Source organism: Desmodus rotundus, chromosome 8, assembly GCF_022682495.2.
Source record: "Desmodus rotundus isolate HL8 chromosome 8, HLdesRot8A.1, whole genome shotgun sequence".
Taxonomy (NCBI): Eukaryota; Metazoa; Chordata; class Mammalia; order Chiroptera; family Phyllostomidae; genus Desmodus; species Desmodus rotundus.
Window position 1 is genome coordinate 71,335,724 of NC_071394.1, and position 18,563 is coordinate 71,354,286.

Genomic DNA, 18,563 nt, shown 5'->3' on the forward strand with positions numbered 1-18,563 from the left:
GTTTATTGTTGGAAACATTGCAGGCTGCTCTGACACACCCATTGGACTCAGGTATCAACCTCTCTTATCTTTTCCCTCTGCTCCTGTACTGTTAAGTTTGCCCACTAAAGTTCATTGTTGTAGTACATCAGTTAAGCTGTCCAAAAGAGGGCAATTGGGCAGTGACAAGACAAGCTCATGTGTAATGTGAAAAAAATGAACGTGGTGATGCATGAAGTGTAATCTCTGCAGTAACATATCAGAGACACTGGTAGGTAATTCGCTAGCCATGGCATTGATTGATAGGCTTAGCAGTGTGCTGTAACTATTAGTCCCTGCAACATTAGGAAGATGCATATTTAAAATCTAAAGGATGCCTTCATGTATGCCTAAGATGCGTAAACATTAACTATTTCTGGAGTCAGGTGCTTGCAGTGAAGCGATCTCCCAATGTCATGAGCATCTTTTGGGGAAGGAGGAGGTTGGGTTTTGTCTCCCCTACCCCTTTATCCAATGTGGCTTGAGAATTCAGTTATGTTGGACGAGAACACAATTTTTTTTCTGATGTCATTATGAGGTTTAAATCAACTTTCTGCTTGCTCGAACATGGTCACCTGGGTGTGAGTGTACAAGGACAAAAAAAGGTTGATCAACTCTTTCTTTGAGCCAGTGATACCTGGGGTTGTAAAATTGAGTTCCATGAACAGTAATCTGTCAACTGTCCCCACAACATACATTTTTTAAACCTGTGTCTGCATTTTCCTTTATAATGAAGGGGCCAGTTATCCTGGCAAAAGAAAGGTAGCAAGGCAGAGGGGTTATGTATTAAAATAGCAGGAAATGCCCACATCATGATATAACCCTGAAGACTCTTTTACATACTGCTCATGACCTTGGCTAAGTTACCTTAAACATGTATGCAAATGTCAAAGTGTAGGAATGGGGGGAGAGAGAAATATTTTGAAGACCCTTTTTTTCCCCCCCGAAGGTTTTGGAATGGAGGCATATTTTTGTTGTTTTTAAGGTTATTATAGGGCCTTTTCTCTATTTTATGTAATGGGCATATCTGTTTTTCTCCTTGGTCTCTTTAATCATACAATCCTTCCCAGCACCAATACATCCATATGGAAATATACTTTCAATGTCGTTCCAATTATTTAATTTGTAAGTGTAAACTATAGATTGGAGAAAACTCATTGCTTGAATATGTGCTTGTTAATGGATTTAACTCTGTAGGATTATTCCTATCTACTATTTTGGAAAAAAATGTTTGGTTTCTGGAAATTTGATATCCATTTAATCTGATGAGTGATGAGTTTACCTTTTATCTGTCTTAATTCTGTCACATGGTCTTGGCTGTCAAATAAAAGCATCCTTTAACAACACTAACAAGGTGTAGCACTGATGGAGGAAATTGATTTGACTACTTTCTTCTAAATCTAATGAGAATATTCTTGAATGGAATTATTATATTGAAATTTGACCCGGAAGTCCATGTGTTGTCAGTCAGTGAGTTACCATTTTATTTACCCTTTCTCCCCTGTGGATGATGAAACCGATTGACTAGTTTGTTGGGGTAAAAGGAGAGTAGAGTAGCTGAGAATTCCCTCTGTGTGACAAGACATTTGTCTCTGTCTTCATTTGCTAGATACACAGATTACTTTTAGTGTTTATTTTTTTTAACAGGCTTAATTCACTGTATTTTTAAAATGGCTTCAAAGTTCTGCTCTTTTTTTCAGAGGGAAAGTGCTAACACATTTGTTAACACCGGCGTTCCTCCACTCTTCCCACCTCCCTTGCAGCTGACCCAGAAATCAGTTAGTTTGAATGGAAAAATAGTGGCTTGTTCTTTTCAAGTGTATTTACTCCCTGGAAAATAAAAATAGGTGTTGACTTGATACAGCTTTATATCAATATTCTGTCACCAACAGACAAGCCTATTCACTGTTGTTTCAATTGAGTAACCAGTGGTCCGAGGGTCAGCCACATTCACAGGTAATTGCTGGTGTGCAGACATCGCTGGCAGGCCTGTCAGTGACAGACACATCCCACATGTCACTTCACAAGATATTTGAAAATAACAGCCCAGATGCAGAAAAACTGGACACAGGATTCTATAGTGACCTTTCCCTTTGTTTAATTTGCCTCCGAGGTTTAATTTCAAGGGACAAGTAATAATTGAATATGCCTACTAACTAAATGCTCATTTGGGACAAAATCCATCAAAATATAATTGGCATTTGATTTTTGTGAAGGAAGAAGAAAACTGTCTTGGCTGTTGAGAATGTATTCTAAGAATATCTGACCACTTAATGTATCATTTGAAGCTGCCTTTATAATATATATTAATTGCAAATCCTTCAGCATTTGAACATTTTTGTGGAGAACCATTAGGAGAGTCCAACTGTTTTTGTTACTGCTCCTCTCAGAAAGGCGGAGAAGGGTATTGGTCTGCTGTGCAATAATTTACTCCTCTTTGATATGCAAACGATCCACGGTGAATATAAAAAAATCCTATCAGACTCATTTCACAGTTCTTAACCACTCGGATTCTCTGGAGTCCATCGCCTCATTAGACCAGTGCTCTCCAATGCTAGCATAATTAAAATCTTTAACAGTTTAGCAAAGTAAAGATGTTTGGCTGATCACATTGAGATGATTATCTATCCATTGTATTCTAAATGACGAAAATAAATTAAATTTAGACCTTGGCATTTTTTATTATGTGTTTCAAATGAATATAATGCACACAGCCTTCTTTTTTAATTCAGTACCTTAGATTTGGTAAGAAACATGCCTGTTTCAGTTGCTGCTGTATAGTCAGAAAATGACCAGCTTTCTACATGGTTGTGTTAGTTGACTGAAACCAGCAACTGCAGCCCAGACGTCCAGTCCTACCATGGGATTGCCTTCTGATGGACAGGGCTCATGATCTCTCTGAGGTGTCTTCTCAATGGAAGTTGCACTTGCTGTTAGTTGCTACTTAGATTATTGTTCTCCTGTGCATGTGTGCACTAGAACATGCCTTGAGGTAGGATTTGGAAATCGCGGGCTGCAGAGGCTTGCCACCAGAATAAAGGCTGTGAGGCCGCAAGAGTGAGATGCGCATACTGATTGTATCTCTTGGAGATTTAAAATACAGGTTGACCCTTACTCCCTAAGACCCATGTCCATTTTGATCCCCTTAAAAATGAGAACTTTATTACTCCAACTTTACATTTTCATTTTATTCTGCAATGGTTCATTAGCATTGATCTAAGAAATGACAGTGATAATAGTGTTACTTGTATAAAAAGTTACACAGTTTTTCAGTAGACACATCCATCAATTAAGCATGTGGTACTAGAAACCAAAATTAATGAGGAAGATAGGTGTGTTAATGAAATAATCATAGTATAATCAATTTGACTGTTAAAAGTTGAAAAGCATTTCAGGAAGATGATATGAATTCATAATTTATGTCTAAAAGTGATTAATAAAAACTATACTTAATAACAAAGCTATTTGTCATCATTTAAGACTTAAGCACAAAAATTACTCATTTTGTGGTTCATGTTGTCATTATAGTATTGCCGAACAAATTTATTTTGAGTCCTTCTTTGTGTCTAAAAATACATAACATCTATCTACTTTTTTTTCTCCCCTCAAATCTAGAAACCACGGTTTGGCTGGAGGCGTACTGTCTTGGCAGAGTAGCTGTGTTTTGATGGGGACACTTCACCTGTGCTCAGGGGAGGACAGGGTTGTTCCTACCATTATTTGATTTAGGTGGGAGGGAAAGAAAACTGCATATACAAAAAAAAAAAAAAAAAAAAAAACCCTAACACTAGGCTTTGTTTACTGACTCTTTGATTTAATTACTGTTTGAAGAGGACAGAATTGGCTGTTAATTGATTTAATTATCCAGTTTGTTTGTTTCAGGCATGATTCCAGCTGAACTGCAGCAGCTCTGGAAAGAAGTGACGAGTGCTCACGCTACAGAAGAAACCACAGGCAACAATCACAGCAGTTTGGATCTGACCACGACATGTGTCTCTTCCTCTGCCCCTTCCAAATCCTCCTTAATAATGAACCCACATGCCTCTACCAATGGACAGCTCTCAGTCCACACCCCCAAAAGGGAAAGGTAGGCACGGCCCCTGAGATGTGTCCACAAAAGTCTTTAATGTGGAGGAGGGGTGGTTGTGCCTCATCATATCTCCAGGATCCCTAATTGGCTCCATGGGATGTGAACATGTATATAATTACTTACGAATGCATTCAGTATTGTTTGGGTGTGAAGCATCTAATTATTTTCACCTTTCAACATGAAATTAGCACTTGTGTGGATCTAACCTAAACTTAGGGACCTAGGCAGAGTCTTTTGGTTTTGAGGCCTCCAGGCTTCCTCTGTCTGCCAAGCATTCACTCATACAAGCATTTCTTTGGCTCTCAATGCCTTCTAAGGGAATGGCAGTGTCTGCTGTGGGCAGTTCTGAATTATGGTTTGAGAAAAAATGTAACTTACCCTCCTCTCCACTGCCCTCCTTAAAGGCATGGAGCCCATCTTTTTCGCATTGTGTCCCCAGAGCACGTAGCCTTTTAAAAAACAAACCTTTGATGAAGGTTCGAAGGATGGAGAGATGGAAGGGGCCCCTGTGGGTATATACACCCAAACATAGGAAGCACCCCTTCTCGTGATCATGGGATGTAGTGTAGCATTGTCTCAGTTGCTGTATTTCTGTTTGGAAGTTAAGATTTGATACTTTAAATAGCCCTGAGCTTTCATTTGGATGTTGAAGCTAAGGCTGTAGAGAGCCATCGTGTGAGCATACAGTTCTGAGAAGATGGAGCTGTCATTCTGTGATCGTATCTTAGCTCCCAGAAGCATTAATGCTACTCTTGAATGCTTTTCAAAAGTAAAATATACAAATAATGCTCTTAAACTTTAAAAAGGTCTTTACATTTACTGTTTTTAAACCATTTCCTATTGTTTCATGATGCAGAGCTTCTACAGATAGAAGACACTTTAGAAGTAATGTATGATAGTCCAGTGCCATTTCCATGGGAAAAAACAAATTTTATATTTTGTGTTTTAATAAAAATAACTCAGGGAAAGTTTTTGAATTATGTTTTTCACATAAGCAATTACAAATATAATTTCATATATGTTTGAATGTCAAATATCAGGAAGCCCACTGTTTTAATTAGATTTGTATCTTTATGCCAGTAGCATTTTGTCCATGTAGAGCTTAGAAATCACAGACAGCGTTATCTGAATATGAGTATGTGTTTGAGTCGCATTCAAGTGTAAAAGCCATGACAGGTTCCCCAGATGAGATTTGTGTATGTTTCAACCAAACTTGCAACTAACCTTTCAAGATCAGTTTGGAGTTTCTGTGGAAGACAGAAGAATTAAAAGATGCTTTAAACTTTCTGGTTTAGAAGAATTTGAGGCACGGAATGGAGGATGGTCAGAACCAGTTTGGAGCCATTGGACTAAATGTGGCTTCTGGATAGATTGGTTTGTTTCCAATTAGGATAGATTGGTTTGTCTGGAAGCCAGTCTTAGCTCTTGCTTTATAATCTTTTACAATGTTTTTGTTATTTAAAAAAAAATACGAACACTTCCATAGCTTTAAAGAGAAGGCTTTGGGGTGTTGTCCTTTGCTGCACTTGCTTTGTTGCCCTCAGGCTGATGCCTCCACTCACTGCGAAGTGCTGAGTTACTTGGTGACCCACGGGCAGAGCAGGAGGTGCCCACTGGTGCTCTTCAGGGATTTGTTGCAGTCTTGTCAGCTGCTGCGGAGCCTGCCCAGGTTTCCTGTGACACAAACTCTTCTTGTTTGGATGCAGTGTGCTCAGTTTCATTCTAAAAGGTTACATATCTGCAGTCAGGTGATAGATTAGCAATGAGGCAAGTGGGAGAAGAATAGCCTGTTTCATGTCTTAAAGCACTTCTGAAAGTGAATGGAGCTTATAGACTGTCTAATTCCAGGAGAACAGGTTTGTTTGACTTTTTTTAATGGTCCTTATTTGTCTGCACAAAAGTTGAGCATAATCTTCAGTATACTACATGTCAGAATTAGAATATGGTTGAGAAAGGAATCCAGGTCTTACTGAGCCTTAATCTGGGTGTAAAAACAAGCTGAATTTTCCAACTGATCGTGCAAAGCAGCAGCTGTGCAAGTACATGCCACTGTTTTGTGTCTCAGATCTCTCAGGTTACATCATCTAGTGGATTGCTAGATATGGCTGGATTAAAAGAAAATTCTAGTTAGCACATTTTAATTGATTTTAACAAATAAGACAAATGAGTGCCTTAAGTTGAAGATAATTCAAAAGTTACAAACTTACAGAATTGATCATTAAAAATTCAACTACCATGTATATATAGGTACTTACAATGAATGTTACATGGTTTTACCTTGTGGTTAATTTAAACATCATGTGTCTTGTTAAATAGTGGAAAATGGTCAGAAAGCTATCACTATAAAAATAAATTCTCAGTTACATCCTGAGCTCTCAATTTTCAGGATTCCCTTGGAAAAGTTTTGCCCCAGACTCTTGTGCATTTGTGAATGTTGTCTTTCAAGGGTCTCCCCAGCTGGCCGGGTAATACTCTCCCTCCCCTGCCACCAGTTTCCTAAGCAGTATTGGAACAAGCCAGAGAGCCCTTGCCACTCTGAATAAAGATAATCTAACCCCTCAAACTCTTAATCTTAGGTTAAGAATTCTTTTTGAAAGGATTTGGGAATGCTGTACGTGAAAGTTTGTTGGAAAAAGGCAGTACTGTGAGGGATTTTGTTTTGGGTGTATTGAGATGTCTCAGTCTCCCGGCCGGCTGCGTTTTTTTCCAGCCCGAGCCGTACATTTTGCGGGCTCCTGCTCGCTGCCTCGGCACCAGCACCAGCAGCTCTGGGGGTTGGTGAGCTGCAATCTGTTATGGAGATAAATAACGTGCTTGGCACGACACTCCTACTCTCCTCTTTAATTTGTCTTACACAAGGAAAATTATAATTAAATCATTCAGGGTAAACCCTTGAGTGTAGAGAAGGGAAAAAACACACTTTGGTAAAGATCACCAATAGAAAGAAACCCGCTTCCCTGTTGTGCAGGGTCCACACATCTCTCTCAGTATTCAGCACTGTGACAGGAAGAATGGCCCATGTGGTTTGGGAGGTAATACCTACACCCAGATCAAGGCTTCTTAATATCCTGTCCCTTTGCAGTCACAGGCGTTCAGCATCATCAGAATTCAGGGCTGGCGCCGTGCTTCATGCTTTGATTTTCTTCCGACAATTTAATCACATTTATTGTGCTGATTATATATAAATTCATTGGTGCAGTAAACGTACCTCTGTCAACAGTGCCTGAGAGAGAATTGGGGGTGGAGGGGTGGAGAGGAGATGGTTTCAGCTGCAGAAGCTGAATGGAGCTGGCAGAGGAAAAGGGATATTCCTGACTTTTTCTGTCAGGTGGTTGTGGTGTCGTAGGTAAATGACAAAGTTCAGACCTAGGCTATCTGAAACATGAAGGTACTATCTTGTTTTCTTAACTTATCTGACTGTCTTGTTTTCGGAAATTCCAAGCTTTTGTGTGGGTAAACAAAATCAACAGAATGCAAATGAAACATTTATTAAAATGCTAAATTTAGTAAAGCCCTTGGAGCTTCTTGGATCAAAGCAGCTATGTAAATACAAATAGCAATTACTACTTAAGTAATTGCCTGAATTAAAATTCTAAGTATCACATTATGTTATGGTGCATGAGGGAAAGGGGAGGGAGCTCACATTTAATCAGTTCTTTCTCTGTACCAAGCACTGGCTAAACTCCTGCCTTTGGAGTCATGTCTCATTTTAGCCACATAACCCCTGGGAAGCAGTAGGGATTATTATATCCATTTTACAGATGAACAAATTGAGTTATAGAGATTAAATAACTGACCCAGGGTCTCAGGACTGGTTAGTGGCATAACCGCGATCCGGATTACAAGCCTATCTTGTAGTTTATAAAACAGACTTGACGTTTGCATCCAGCCTAGAAGTGGATATAGTCCTGCATCTATAGTGACGTTTCAGTCATGGACGGACCGAGTATAGAACAGCGGCCCCAGAGAACTGCGATGGGGCGGAAGCATTTCTGTCACCCAGCGACAGTGTCACAGCACATTACACGTGTTTGTGGTGCTGCTGATGGAAACAAACCCATTGTGCTGCCGGTCCTTTAAAAGTGTAGCGTATTCAATTATATACAGTACACATTACCTAGTGATAACCGACTCACTGGTTCCTGTGTTCCCTGCGGTGTGGTTTTTACCGTGTAACACAGTGTGCCGTTTTCCACGAGCCTCTGGCGGCAGCCTCCTACATCTCATCCCATGTTGTCTTGATTGTGTCCTTTTCACGCGCTTGATTTAATCTGGGGTGGTTTCGTGCAGTAACATGGCGCCCAGCCTAGTAGCCCAGGGGCAGTAGGCTGTGTACCACGGGCCTAGGTGTGTTGTAGGCTTTACCATCCAGGCTTGTGTAGCGCACTCCGTCATGTTCGCTCAACAACGAAATCACCCAGCGGTGCATTTCTTAGAATGCATCCCTGTCGTTAAGCATCACATGACTGCTTAATTATGATAAATTAAAGTCAATGTTCCTAAAAGAATTTTTAAATTTAATTTAAAGTCAATTCAACAACACATGTATCCATTTAACCTACTGTGTGCAAATTAGAATATTTAAAAGAAAAAGCAGTTTCCTCTTTTAACTTGGACCCAGATATTTACTAGGCCTTTCATAATGGGGGAGGGTGAGTAGGATTAGCAAAATATGAATTATACGGTTTGAAATAGCACATAAAAAACAAAAATGAACCCCATGTAACATTTGTACACAGGCAAATGCAGAACAAGCCTCTCTCTCTTTTAAAAGTATCCTCACTTTCCCTCCTGCCTTATAAATCTTACACTTCCTCGTGGGCTGTATCATATGGTCTTTATTTTATTTCAGCTGTCCTCTGCAGTACATATTAGAAATATTCCTTTTTTTGTGATCCTTCCCAGATTTTTGCTTTCAGCTCATCCACCATCAGTGAATGTTTAGTAACTTTAGTATTTCTCAGTTTCATAGCTCTTCTAGGTATTTGCTCCAAGGCTTCCTTAAGCATTAAGTGAAGAGATTTCTTTAAACTCTGGAAAGATCACAATTGTTACAGCCTCTTTTGTTGCAGCTGTCATATTGTTCTCAGAGTCAGGTGACCAAATTGGACCCCTTTCTCTCTGAGATCTAAACTGCCTTCATCCACTTACAGCGTCCTTCCTGCATTTTCGTTTTCATTCTCATTTGTTGACTCCGCACTGTGCATTCCAGTCACTTGCATTTTCTACACTCTGCAGTTGGCAGCTATTTTCAAGTAACCCCTGAAGGTTTTTGCTTGGCTAGTGTACCGTCCGACAGTCTCACTTGATACACAGTCTCTGTTTTTTATTTGTGGCCTCTGGACATGTTGCCATTTATTTGACTATGTAACAATAACATTTGTGTTTACCCGCCCTTACTATTTTCAAAAGGCAAGGGACTCTGGAACAGACCTGGTGCTTTCTTTTTTTTTTTTTCTTTCTTTCTTTTTTTAAACTAAATTCTGTGTTGATGAATAAATATTGGTGCTTTTGGTATATTTTCTAAAATTCTAGAAGCTTGGTTTCAGAACCGTTCTAGTTTCACAAGCCTCTAAGTTTTATTTATATTCATATTTAGGGCCTTTTGAGCCAGATAATTAAGCAGTAAGCTCTAGCTTCCCATTATTCTGCGTAGCTCTACCTCATTGCCAGTTTTGTTTTGTTGTTGTTTTTGAAAAACAGATGCTTTCTTTTGTATTTCTTTTGATTTGAAGTATTTAAACACACTGCTTACCACGAATCTTCATTTCCCATTGGAGTACGTTGGAGAACCTGCAGGCAAATTGTCCCAAATTGTCTTCACGTTTGTCACTGGTACTTTTTACCAGTATGTGATGAGGCAGTTGATCTATAACAGAGATCAGCAAATGAAGCCGACCAGCCGAATCTGACCCACTGCTCATTTTGTAAATAAAGTTTTATTGGAACATGGCAATACTCATTCATTTATACATTATTGCTGGCTACTTTTATGCTATAGTGCCTGGCTTGAGCAGTGTAGCAAAAACAATGTGGCCCTCAAAGACTAAAGTATTTACTGAAAAAATTTTGCCAACTCCTAACCTCAACTAATAAGACCCTGTTCCTCCGATTTCCTGATGATATTCTCACAAGTATTTGTTAAAACATACAGATTCCTAGGCTTCTGCCATAAAGATTTGGATTTCACTGATCTGATGAGGTGTGGGAATTTGTGTTTGTCCTACGTACACTAGGTTCTTGCTAAGCGACTTGAGCAACGTCAGCTACTTGGTCACCGCTTGGGGCATGTTGGAAATGCAGAGTGCCAGGCCACACCGGAGCTGCTGAGTCAGAATCTGCACTGTAGCGCAAGCCCAGGGCTGTGGCACGCATACTTAGCCATGAGAAGCAATGCAAGTGGCATGTTCATTCAGGTCACCTTGGTTTGGGCGCTGTTTGGAAGTAAGGGTTTTTTGTGAAAAATCTGAAAACTGATTGCTTCCCCTTCTTGTGTGAGCCAGCAAAGTAGAGGTAGCAATGCGAGACGGAGCGAAGAGCTGGCATGTGATGGTGATGGTAATGCAGCCACCATTTATTGAACTACTACTTTGTGCTTGCCACATGTATGAGGAACTGGACATCAGCCCTGATATTCATTTTCCTAGTTAATCCTCACAATAACCCTATGGGCTACTTACTGTCTTTTTGTACAAATGGTATTGTAGGGCTGAGAATGATTTCATAACCTACAGAAGCCACACAACTAGGAAACTAGGTAGAGACTGGAACCGAGGTCTCCCTAGCTCTCAAATCCTTGCAATGACTACCATAGTCTGGTGGTTCCCAGGTGGGCTGCTGATCCTTACCACAGACCCTCCACCCCAGGCTATTGGATTACATTTGCCAGCCTATGGAACTCAGAGATCAGGACCTGGCCTGAGGAAAAACCTACCTGCTCAGCCATAGTCTGGGAGAAGCCCCACGAGTTATTCCGCTGAAAGTTCTCCTACCCTCATCTTTTTGCGTCAAACTAAGTCAGGTGACCAGCAATGGAGTGTAGAAAGAGCAGGCCTTGTGTGTCCTGTCATCTCTAGGAGACCAGAAAGAGAAGGGGGTATGGCCAGGTGTCATGGCCTAATGTACAGATCCTTTGTTCTGCTCTAGAGCAGACACTTCATAGCATCACCTGTCCCTTGTCTGTCTGCTTGGGAAATAGCCTGTTTAGGACAAAAACGTTCCGCTTATGTCAGAAAGAAGCATCTGGGAGCCAGTCAGCAGTTCGTACCCTCCATGCGCCGCTGGGTGTTTGACAGCTGTGCGGCTGTGAAGAGCTGCGGTGCGTTTGCCTTGTTGCTTGCAACCAATCTGCCCCGGGTCTGAGAAGGAGGAATCAAGGTTCTCTCTGCAGTGTGGCATGGCACTTACCACACGTCATTCACACATTCGGGGAGGACAAAGGGAGGAAATCTTGAAAATACTGGCTTTCCATAAGTGATCAGTTTATGGATTTTCTTGACTGTTTGCTTTGTGAGGTGATTAAAAGAAAAACTCGATCATTATTCTCTGAGAGCTGTTGTGTACTTTTTACCATAACGTACCATCATTAGACTTTATAAATTTTCTCTCTTCATTGTGTTTAAATGATACATACTTTCCAATAAATGACATCATTGCCCTGGAGAGTTTTGTTCATTTTATGTTTCTCTTAAATGCATTTGATTTTGATATTTTTCTTGGGATTCTGTATAGCAGGAATCCTGACTGTGGGCTATTTCATGTCCAGCTGCCAGCTTTCCCCACAACGATATGTGAACCCTCAGGGCCACTCATCATGCAGGGAAGACGTTCTTCTCTGTTGAGTTGCTCCTGCTGATAGGGTTTTTTCCTACCAGATCCCTTTGTTGGTACCCAACCATTTTATAGGAGTTTGCATTTGTGTGGAAGGGCCTGTGCCGCCACCTCCTAAATATGCATTAGCTTTCCCAGTGTTTATTATGAGAACAACAGTGTGAAGGAAAGTGTACGGCAGAGGAACAGTGAGGACCAGTCTTTTGGGAACTCTGGGGGCGCTGTTCCTTGTACTGGGTTAAGAGTTTTGTAGAAATGTACACTTTGCCAGTTGGGTTAAATGAATAGAAAATTTTCTTTGCCAGATATTAGATCCATCCAAAAGTGGAAAGAGAAGTTGTATGACTTAGAAAAGTCCTAGCATTGCTCTAATTCTTGTTTCAGTGACAAGTAGGAGTCCTGCGTTCTTAAGCCATTAATGGGCCCGATGAGGGGGCACCTCTGCGTGAGGCTTAAATGGAAGTTGTGTTCTTTTTCAAGATTGCAAAGATGCCTTTGCACCGGTGTTACCCGCAGCCTGGTTCTGCGGCTCTTCCCGAGGAGCCGCACACGCTCGCCGGCTCCCTCGGGTGACGCAGATGCATGTACTGCATACGCATAGCCATCCTGGACTTCTGTATTCCACCCCCTTTGTAACCAGTCAAAGCATAAGTATATTATAAAGTATATCCTACTCATTAAAACAATAGTGGAAGCTCACAAAGGGAAATTGTTAATATGTGTTCCAGCTTGTCATTCTGCCCGTGTGAATAAAGAAGATAACTGTTCCTTTGGGAAACTATTTTGGGAACTGAGCAACAGATATGCTCGCCAGAGAATTCTCTTAACTGTAATTTTCCTTTTTGTGTGTACTCAAAACTAACACCCTGATGGGCCCCTCAAGTGCCTCTGACATACAGAGCATGACTGCACAGCCCAGGTGGTGTTAATATGGGACAGTCCCCTGGGCACATGGCACCAGGATTCGTCCAGCTTGTCAGTGTCTTCATCCAGATGGCAGTCTGTCCCATTCACAGAAAGACTCCGGCTGAGCCTGCTGGGTACTGTGCTCAGTGCAGTGTGAAGAGGGGGCTTCCACTCCCAGCAAGCTCCGCAGGGACGTTGTTCGTGGTCACACTCAACCCAGAAATTCCCGAAGAGCCTTACTGGCTTCCTTTTCCCCTGATTCGTTTTTAGAAGCAGGTAGTACAGTTCAGGTGCATGAAACACGCACACAGAGACCTTTTCTGGGTAGTTTTCTCATGGGTCAACTCAGTTTGAGCGTGGTGTACTTGCACTGGAATCCTTCTGTGAGTTCTGCAGCTTTTGTTCTCTGTTTTTGCATTTTCAATTGTGAAAACTATTTTCAATGTACAGTTTGGATTGTTGGGTTAGTTTATTTAGTTAATTAGTTTTTCTTTTTAAGTCTTAAAGTGAGGAAAGGGAAAGGAAAGAGAAAATCATTCTCAGTCTTAGAAATCAGAATGAAACATTTCCTAGTGTTGTTAGAACTGAAACAGGGAGAATCAAGAAAACGGGGATATTTTCCCATAAATAAGGTGAGAAAAAGGAATCTTTTTAAAGGCACTGTGAAAAATTTACCAGAAGGTAAAGCCTTCTCCATTTATATTCTCAAATGTTGTTCTGCTTTTGTGTAACTACTTGTGTTGTTTGGTAAACACACAGACCCCATAGCAACTGTAGCTGATGATACTTATGCTACCTGTAAGACTTCCCTAAACAAAGAGACATTCTTCTGTGACCTTCAAATTTCATTCCTTTTATAGTCTTCAAGGAAATCAGTCCATTGGCAAAGTTGATTATGTCCATTTTTCTTTTTTTCTTTTCCTTTTTAAAAAATAGTTTGAGGAATCTATACCTTTGAAGAATCTTTTCTGTATTTGTATTTTACATCTTGGCTGTGAATGTTGAAAGTGAAGGTACATTATGGCAGAAGATAATGAAAAACCTAAAGTGTTTTTATAAAACGATGTGGTCTTTGGTTTTAAGAGGAGCCATTTTAGTCATCCAATGGGATTTCAGGTTATGCATCTAAAAGGCTAAACCTGCACTGAAATTATTATAATAGACCTTAGACCTGGGCAGGCATCCGTGGCTCTGTCTCTTTTTTTTAAATCTGAAATATTGATGGGAACATTTTGATACATAGGAGCCAATTCAGCTTACATTTTTCTATGAGTCATGTTTATGACAAAAACAAGATGTCTAGTGTTAAAGATCAGTGTGAGAAATAAATGGCAGATTAATTAGAAAAAAAGTGAAACCAAGAACTGGAATAATCCAGTGGCCTTTGAATAAATTATGGGATTATACAGACAGAACTAAAAAGAAACTGAAAGATAAATGGAAAGTTGTCCAGAGTTCAACAGAAATGTATTCCTAAGCAGCACAGAAGCTGCTGCACCGCACTAATGTGTATCCACTCATTCCACGAAACTTACCAGGCTCTACCCATGCTCCTCATGTCCCAGGCTCTGGGGATGCAGCCATGAGCTGGACCGTCTGTCCTCATGGAGTTGACGTTGTAGGAGAGACATAGAACACACAAGTAATTACATTACTAGAAAGACAGACATAATCAAGTTCTGAAAAAAAAGGAAGCAGGGAAGGGGGAAGAGTGAAGCTAATGTTACTATTTGAGTAAATTGCTTGGTATGGCAAAGACTTTCTGAGGAAGTGACTCTTGAGCAGATGTGAAAAAGGGAGGGAAGAGCCTTCCAGGCAGAAGATGCAGCGGGAGCAAATGCCCCGAGGCAGGGGAAAGAGGACGCCATGTTTTGCTCAGTCAAGGCCCATACCTCTAGTGTGGGGGCAGCTGTGTTTTTAGTAATTATGAATGTGGTCTCTGAAGCTGGACTGCCTGCATTCCAATACAGGCTGCCCACTTAAAGTTACTTAAATCTTGGTATGCCCCAGTTTTTGGTTTTTGTTTTTTTTTTTATCTGTGAGATGGAAACGGATATCTGTGAAATGGAAATCTGTGAAGCCATGCCTCATAGATTAACTGTGAGGATTAAATGAGTTAATACATGGTATTCATTCACATTAGTCTCTGGCACACAGTAGAGACTCAATAAATATTAACAATTATTGTTAAAGTCACTTATTCATTCAAACCACATTTTCTGAGCATTTATTGCATACTGACTGTGTAGGTTCTGGGAGTTAAAAGGTGACTACAACATAGTTCTTCCCCTTTAGGAGCTCACAGTCTAATCAGAGACACAAACATGGAAACTGACTCTCGCAACATAAGGTAATAAATTCAGTGACAGTAGTATATAGTAAACATGATAGTGTATAATTTGTTTAAAATGAGCACTAGTGGAATATTGTAGTGTATGTTTTTCCACCCCCACAGGTGCATCAGGTAAGATTTTTTTAACACAGTGAGCTCCGTGAAGGAAAGGTTCCGTGTCTCTTACTGACTGATGCATCCCGGTCACCTAGGCCCGCCAGTCTGTAGGCAGTAGGTGCTGCATTTTACTGCAGAGACTAGACGAAATGTTTAGAAGAAGGAGCACTAATGAGACATTAAAGATCAAGAATCTGTATTAAGAGTACATGCTACCCTTTGGCCACTGATGCTATAGGAGGACCTGGGTAGCCTTTGTCGATACTGACTGATGCTCCAAATAAGAGACTGAGTTTGCGTTTCTGCTAAGAGTCAATTCTCAACCTTTAGCTTGCATCAGAATTATTTGGAGGACTGGCTAAACATGCTTCGAAATGCTTTTTATGCTTCAGTCATCTGCCTATTCTCATTATATTCCTTGTAGCAGTTGAGCTCCTACTGATACTTTGAGGACCAGATCAAATGTTACATTTTATGTACCAGCCAGCAGTTCAGTTTTCCTTCTCTTCCCCCAACTGGAGAATTGGGCAAAACTCTTTCAGAGAGGAAGAAAACTTGGTCACAGTCCATGCGCATGGCCTCCCAAGGTATTTGATTATTCATTCACCCCACCATTATTAAAATTCTTGAAACTGCACACCTTCTAAGTGTCTGCTTAATTAATTATACATGTCTCATATTTTACCTATGTTATAAAAATTAGAGGCCTGGGGCGGGGGAGAAATGTGTACACATGCACACATGTATATTCATATAAAGTTCTAATATTGCCTTAATAAATAAATTTTAATATTCTCCTGACCAGCCACCCATGAATCTTCTTATGAATCCCAGTGTAGAGACTCTGTTCCAGAAACCCAAAACCATGTTTTTCACAAATTAGATGTTTGTTTAAACCAGCTGAACAACAAAAAAAAAAGAGAGAAGAGTTTAATGCAGTGGAGTCACTTGAAGGAAACAAATGCATGTGTTTTTAAGCCAATTTGTGTCTTCAGTTTACTTGTTCTTTAATCTGTGCTTTCTCATCTGGCCCTCCACTACAGTTACATGATTCCTTTGAGTGTAGAGTGTTACTGTGCTGACATCCACAGAGTACTGGGGAGAGGCATTGGATAAGAAGAATTAGAACTGGAACTGAGATTTGTGTTCTTTGGTGTTCTGGGTATTGTTGGTTCCTGTAACACATGGGCAAGGTTCCCCACAGACCTTTGACCCACCGATGCGAACACACTTGCACTGTCCTCATGACAGCCTGCCGAATGCTGTCAGTAATTTTGGGATTAGTGGGCCCTTTTCTGTATTGACACAGTTGCTCACAGCCACTCTTTGGAAAGCATTCTGTTTTCTTAACAAGATCCCAGTGTTAATGCTATCAGTGGTAAACTCAAACTCGGGATAAACATTACTGGTGGCAGAAACAAAAGCTGGACCTCTGCCTCTTCTTGGTCTTTTCCTTTATTTATTCCTTCACTCAGCACCAGGCAAACACAGGCATTCAGCCTTTATCATCACCTGCTCTGTGTTTGTGATGGACTGCCTGGAATGCACCAAACGGCCTCAGAAACTCGGCCCTCGTTCCCCACTCCACTGTGCTACCGCACGCCCATACTGCAGGAGTCAGGAAATCAAGATGGCATGTTTTGCCCCAAGTATCTGAAGAGGGAGATGGGGGCAGATTGGTGATGGGGGATGGTGGAGAAAACAACTTGCCAGAGTTATCGCCTATCATGGTATCAACCTCAGGTTCTCCCAGTTGGTAAAGCAGCCAATTACTAGTCACAGCTACAGCCTACAGGTGAGAAGCTTCCAGATCTTGAATGATAAGTTCTAGTCATAAAAGCATGGGACATGCTTTATTGTGCTATTGTGCCCTTTGTGGTTCTTTGTCCCCTAAGCAGCAGATGACCCCGAGGCTCTTTCTTCCCCTCTGAAGATGCCAGTGGAAGTGCTGTGCAGGAACTTGCCTCTGTGGCGGTGTCGGCTCAGGAAGCAAATTCAGCTGTACCCTGGGTCTCCCTGAAGAATACTTCATAAACTTTTGGTTTTCCAAACTTTAGTAATGTGTCCCATCACTATGAAGTAGCCATATCTTCTTACATTATTATTTATATTATTTTCTTAAAATTGGCTTCTTTTTATTTTAAATGAAATAAGCATTATTCTAAGAAATGGTATTTGTGAACTTAGAGATTAGAGATACTAGATATATTTTTGTCCAAGACCAATTTAAATAAACCTGCCAGTCTTTAAAAATCCTTTTCTTCACCTGGCATTTTGTGGTATTATCTTCCTGAAAAGTTAATTCAAGACCCTACTTACTCACACATATTCTCTACTTCCAAGTGCAGGGGCACCACCCAAGTCTAGATGATATGTAGGGCAGACCTAGAGTTTGGAAACTATGAAGTTTGAGTTGTCAAACCCACTGACTCAACGGCGTAGGCCAGGATATTCCTGATCAGTGTCACCCAACAGATTTGGTGTATGTTTAGCAGAAACAGGAAGTGACCCTTTTCTCTGTGCTAACTTCCTTCAGTTTTTTTGTTGTTGTGTGTGTGTGTGTGTATCTATCTATCTATCTATCTATCTATCTATCTATATAAAGCAGCCTTGCACTTAATTCATAAATAACTCATAAATAACTTCTATGAGTTTGTAGCTACTTTTGGTTAAGTGGCTCACTACCGCCCCTTTCCATATTTCTCCAACTACTTGCTCTTCAACCCGCAGTTAATAGAGAGGGGACTTCATGAGCACTTCTTTTAAGTGCAGTCACTTCTAGGATAGATACGGGCAGGGAAGGAAGGAACTCTCAAGATCATAGTGCTGTGGTTGTGGGCCATCGCCCAACACCATCAGCATCACCCAGGAGCATGTGGGGTTTGCACAGTTTTGGGTCCCCCCCCCAGAACTACTGAATCAGAATCTGTGTGGTAAAAAGATCTCCAGGTGATTTATATCCATGAGAAAACTTGAGAAGCAATACCCTCAGAATAGCAGTGGGAAGAGGAAGGTGGTGTGTCCTTATTCCACACAATGTGAACCTGAGGCCCGGTCAGCAGTGTTTGAGTCATTCTCCTGCCATGTTCAATTTTTGCCATATCTGCATGTGCATATTACTACTTTTAATTCAATATTCTTCTGAGAATTGACTAACTTCAATAGGTTTCAGAAAAGATTACCACTGAGAAATCCAAATTCTGATGATGTCGTTGAATTTTTTCTCAGTAAACAGGAGCATGAATCTGATACCACAAAAGTGAGGATATT

The 18,563-nt window shown here is 40.7% G+C and overlaps 1 protein-coding gene across 18 annotated transcripts in view; it reads left to right on the forward strand.

Annotated features, from left to right (window-relative positions):
• Positions 1 to 18,563, forward strand: part of FOXP1 (forkhead box P1) — a 629,322-nt gene that overhangs the window by 541,031 nt on the left and 69,728 nt on the right. For all 18 annotated transcript variants that reach the window (XM_053930432.1, XM_071222259.1, XM_045192423.3 and 15 more), the window contains one exon: positions 3,901 to 4,105. In XM_053930432.1, coding sequence (XP_053786407.1) covers positions 3,901 to 4,105 — 205 coding nt within the window. The remainder of the gene's footprint in view (positions 1 to 3,900; positions 4,106 to 18,563) is intronic.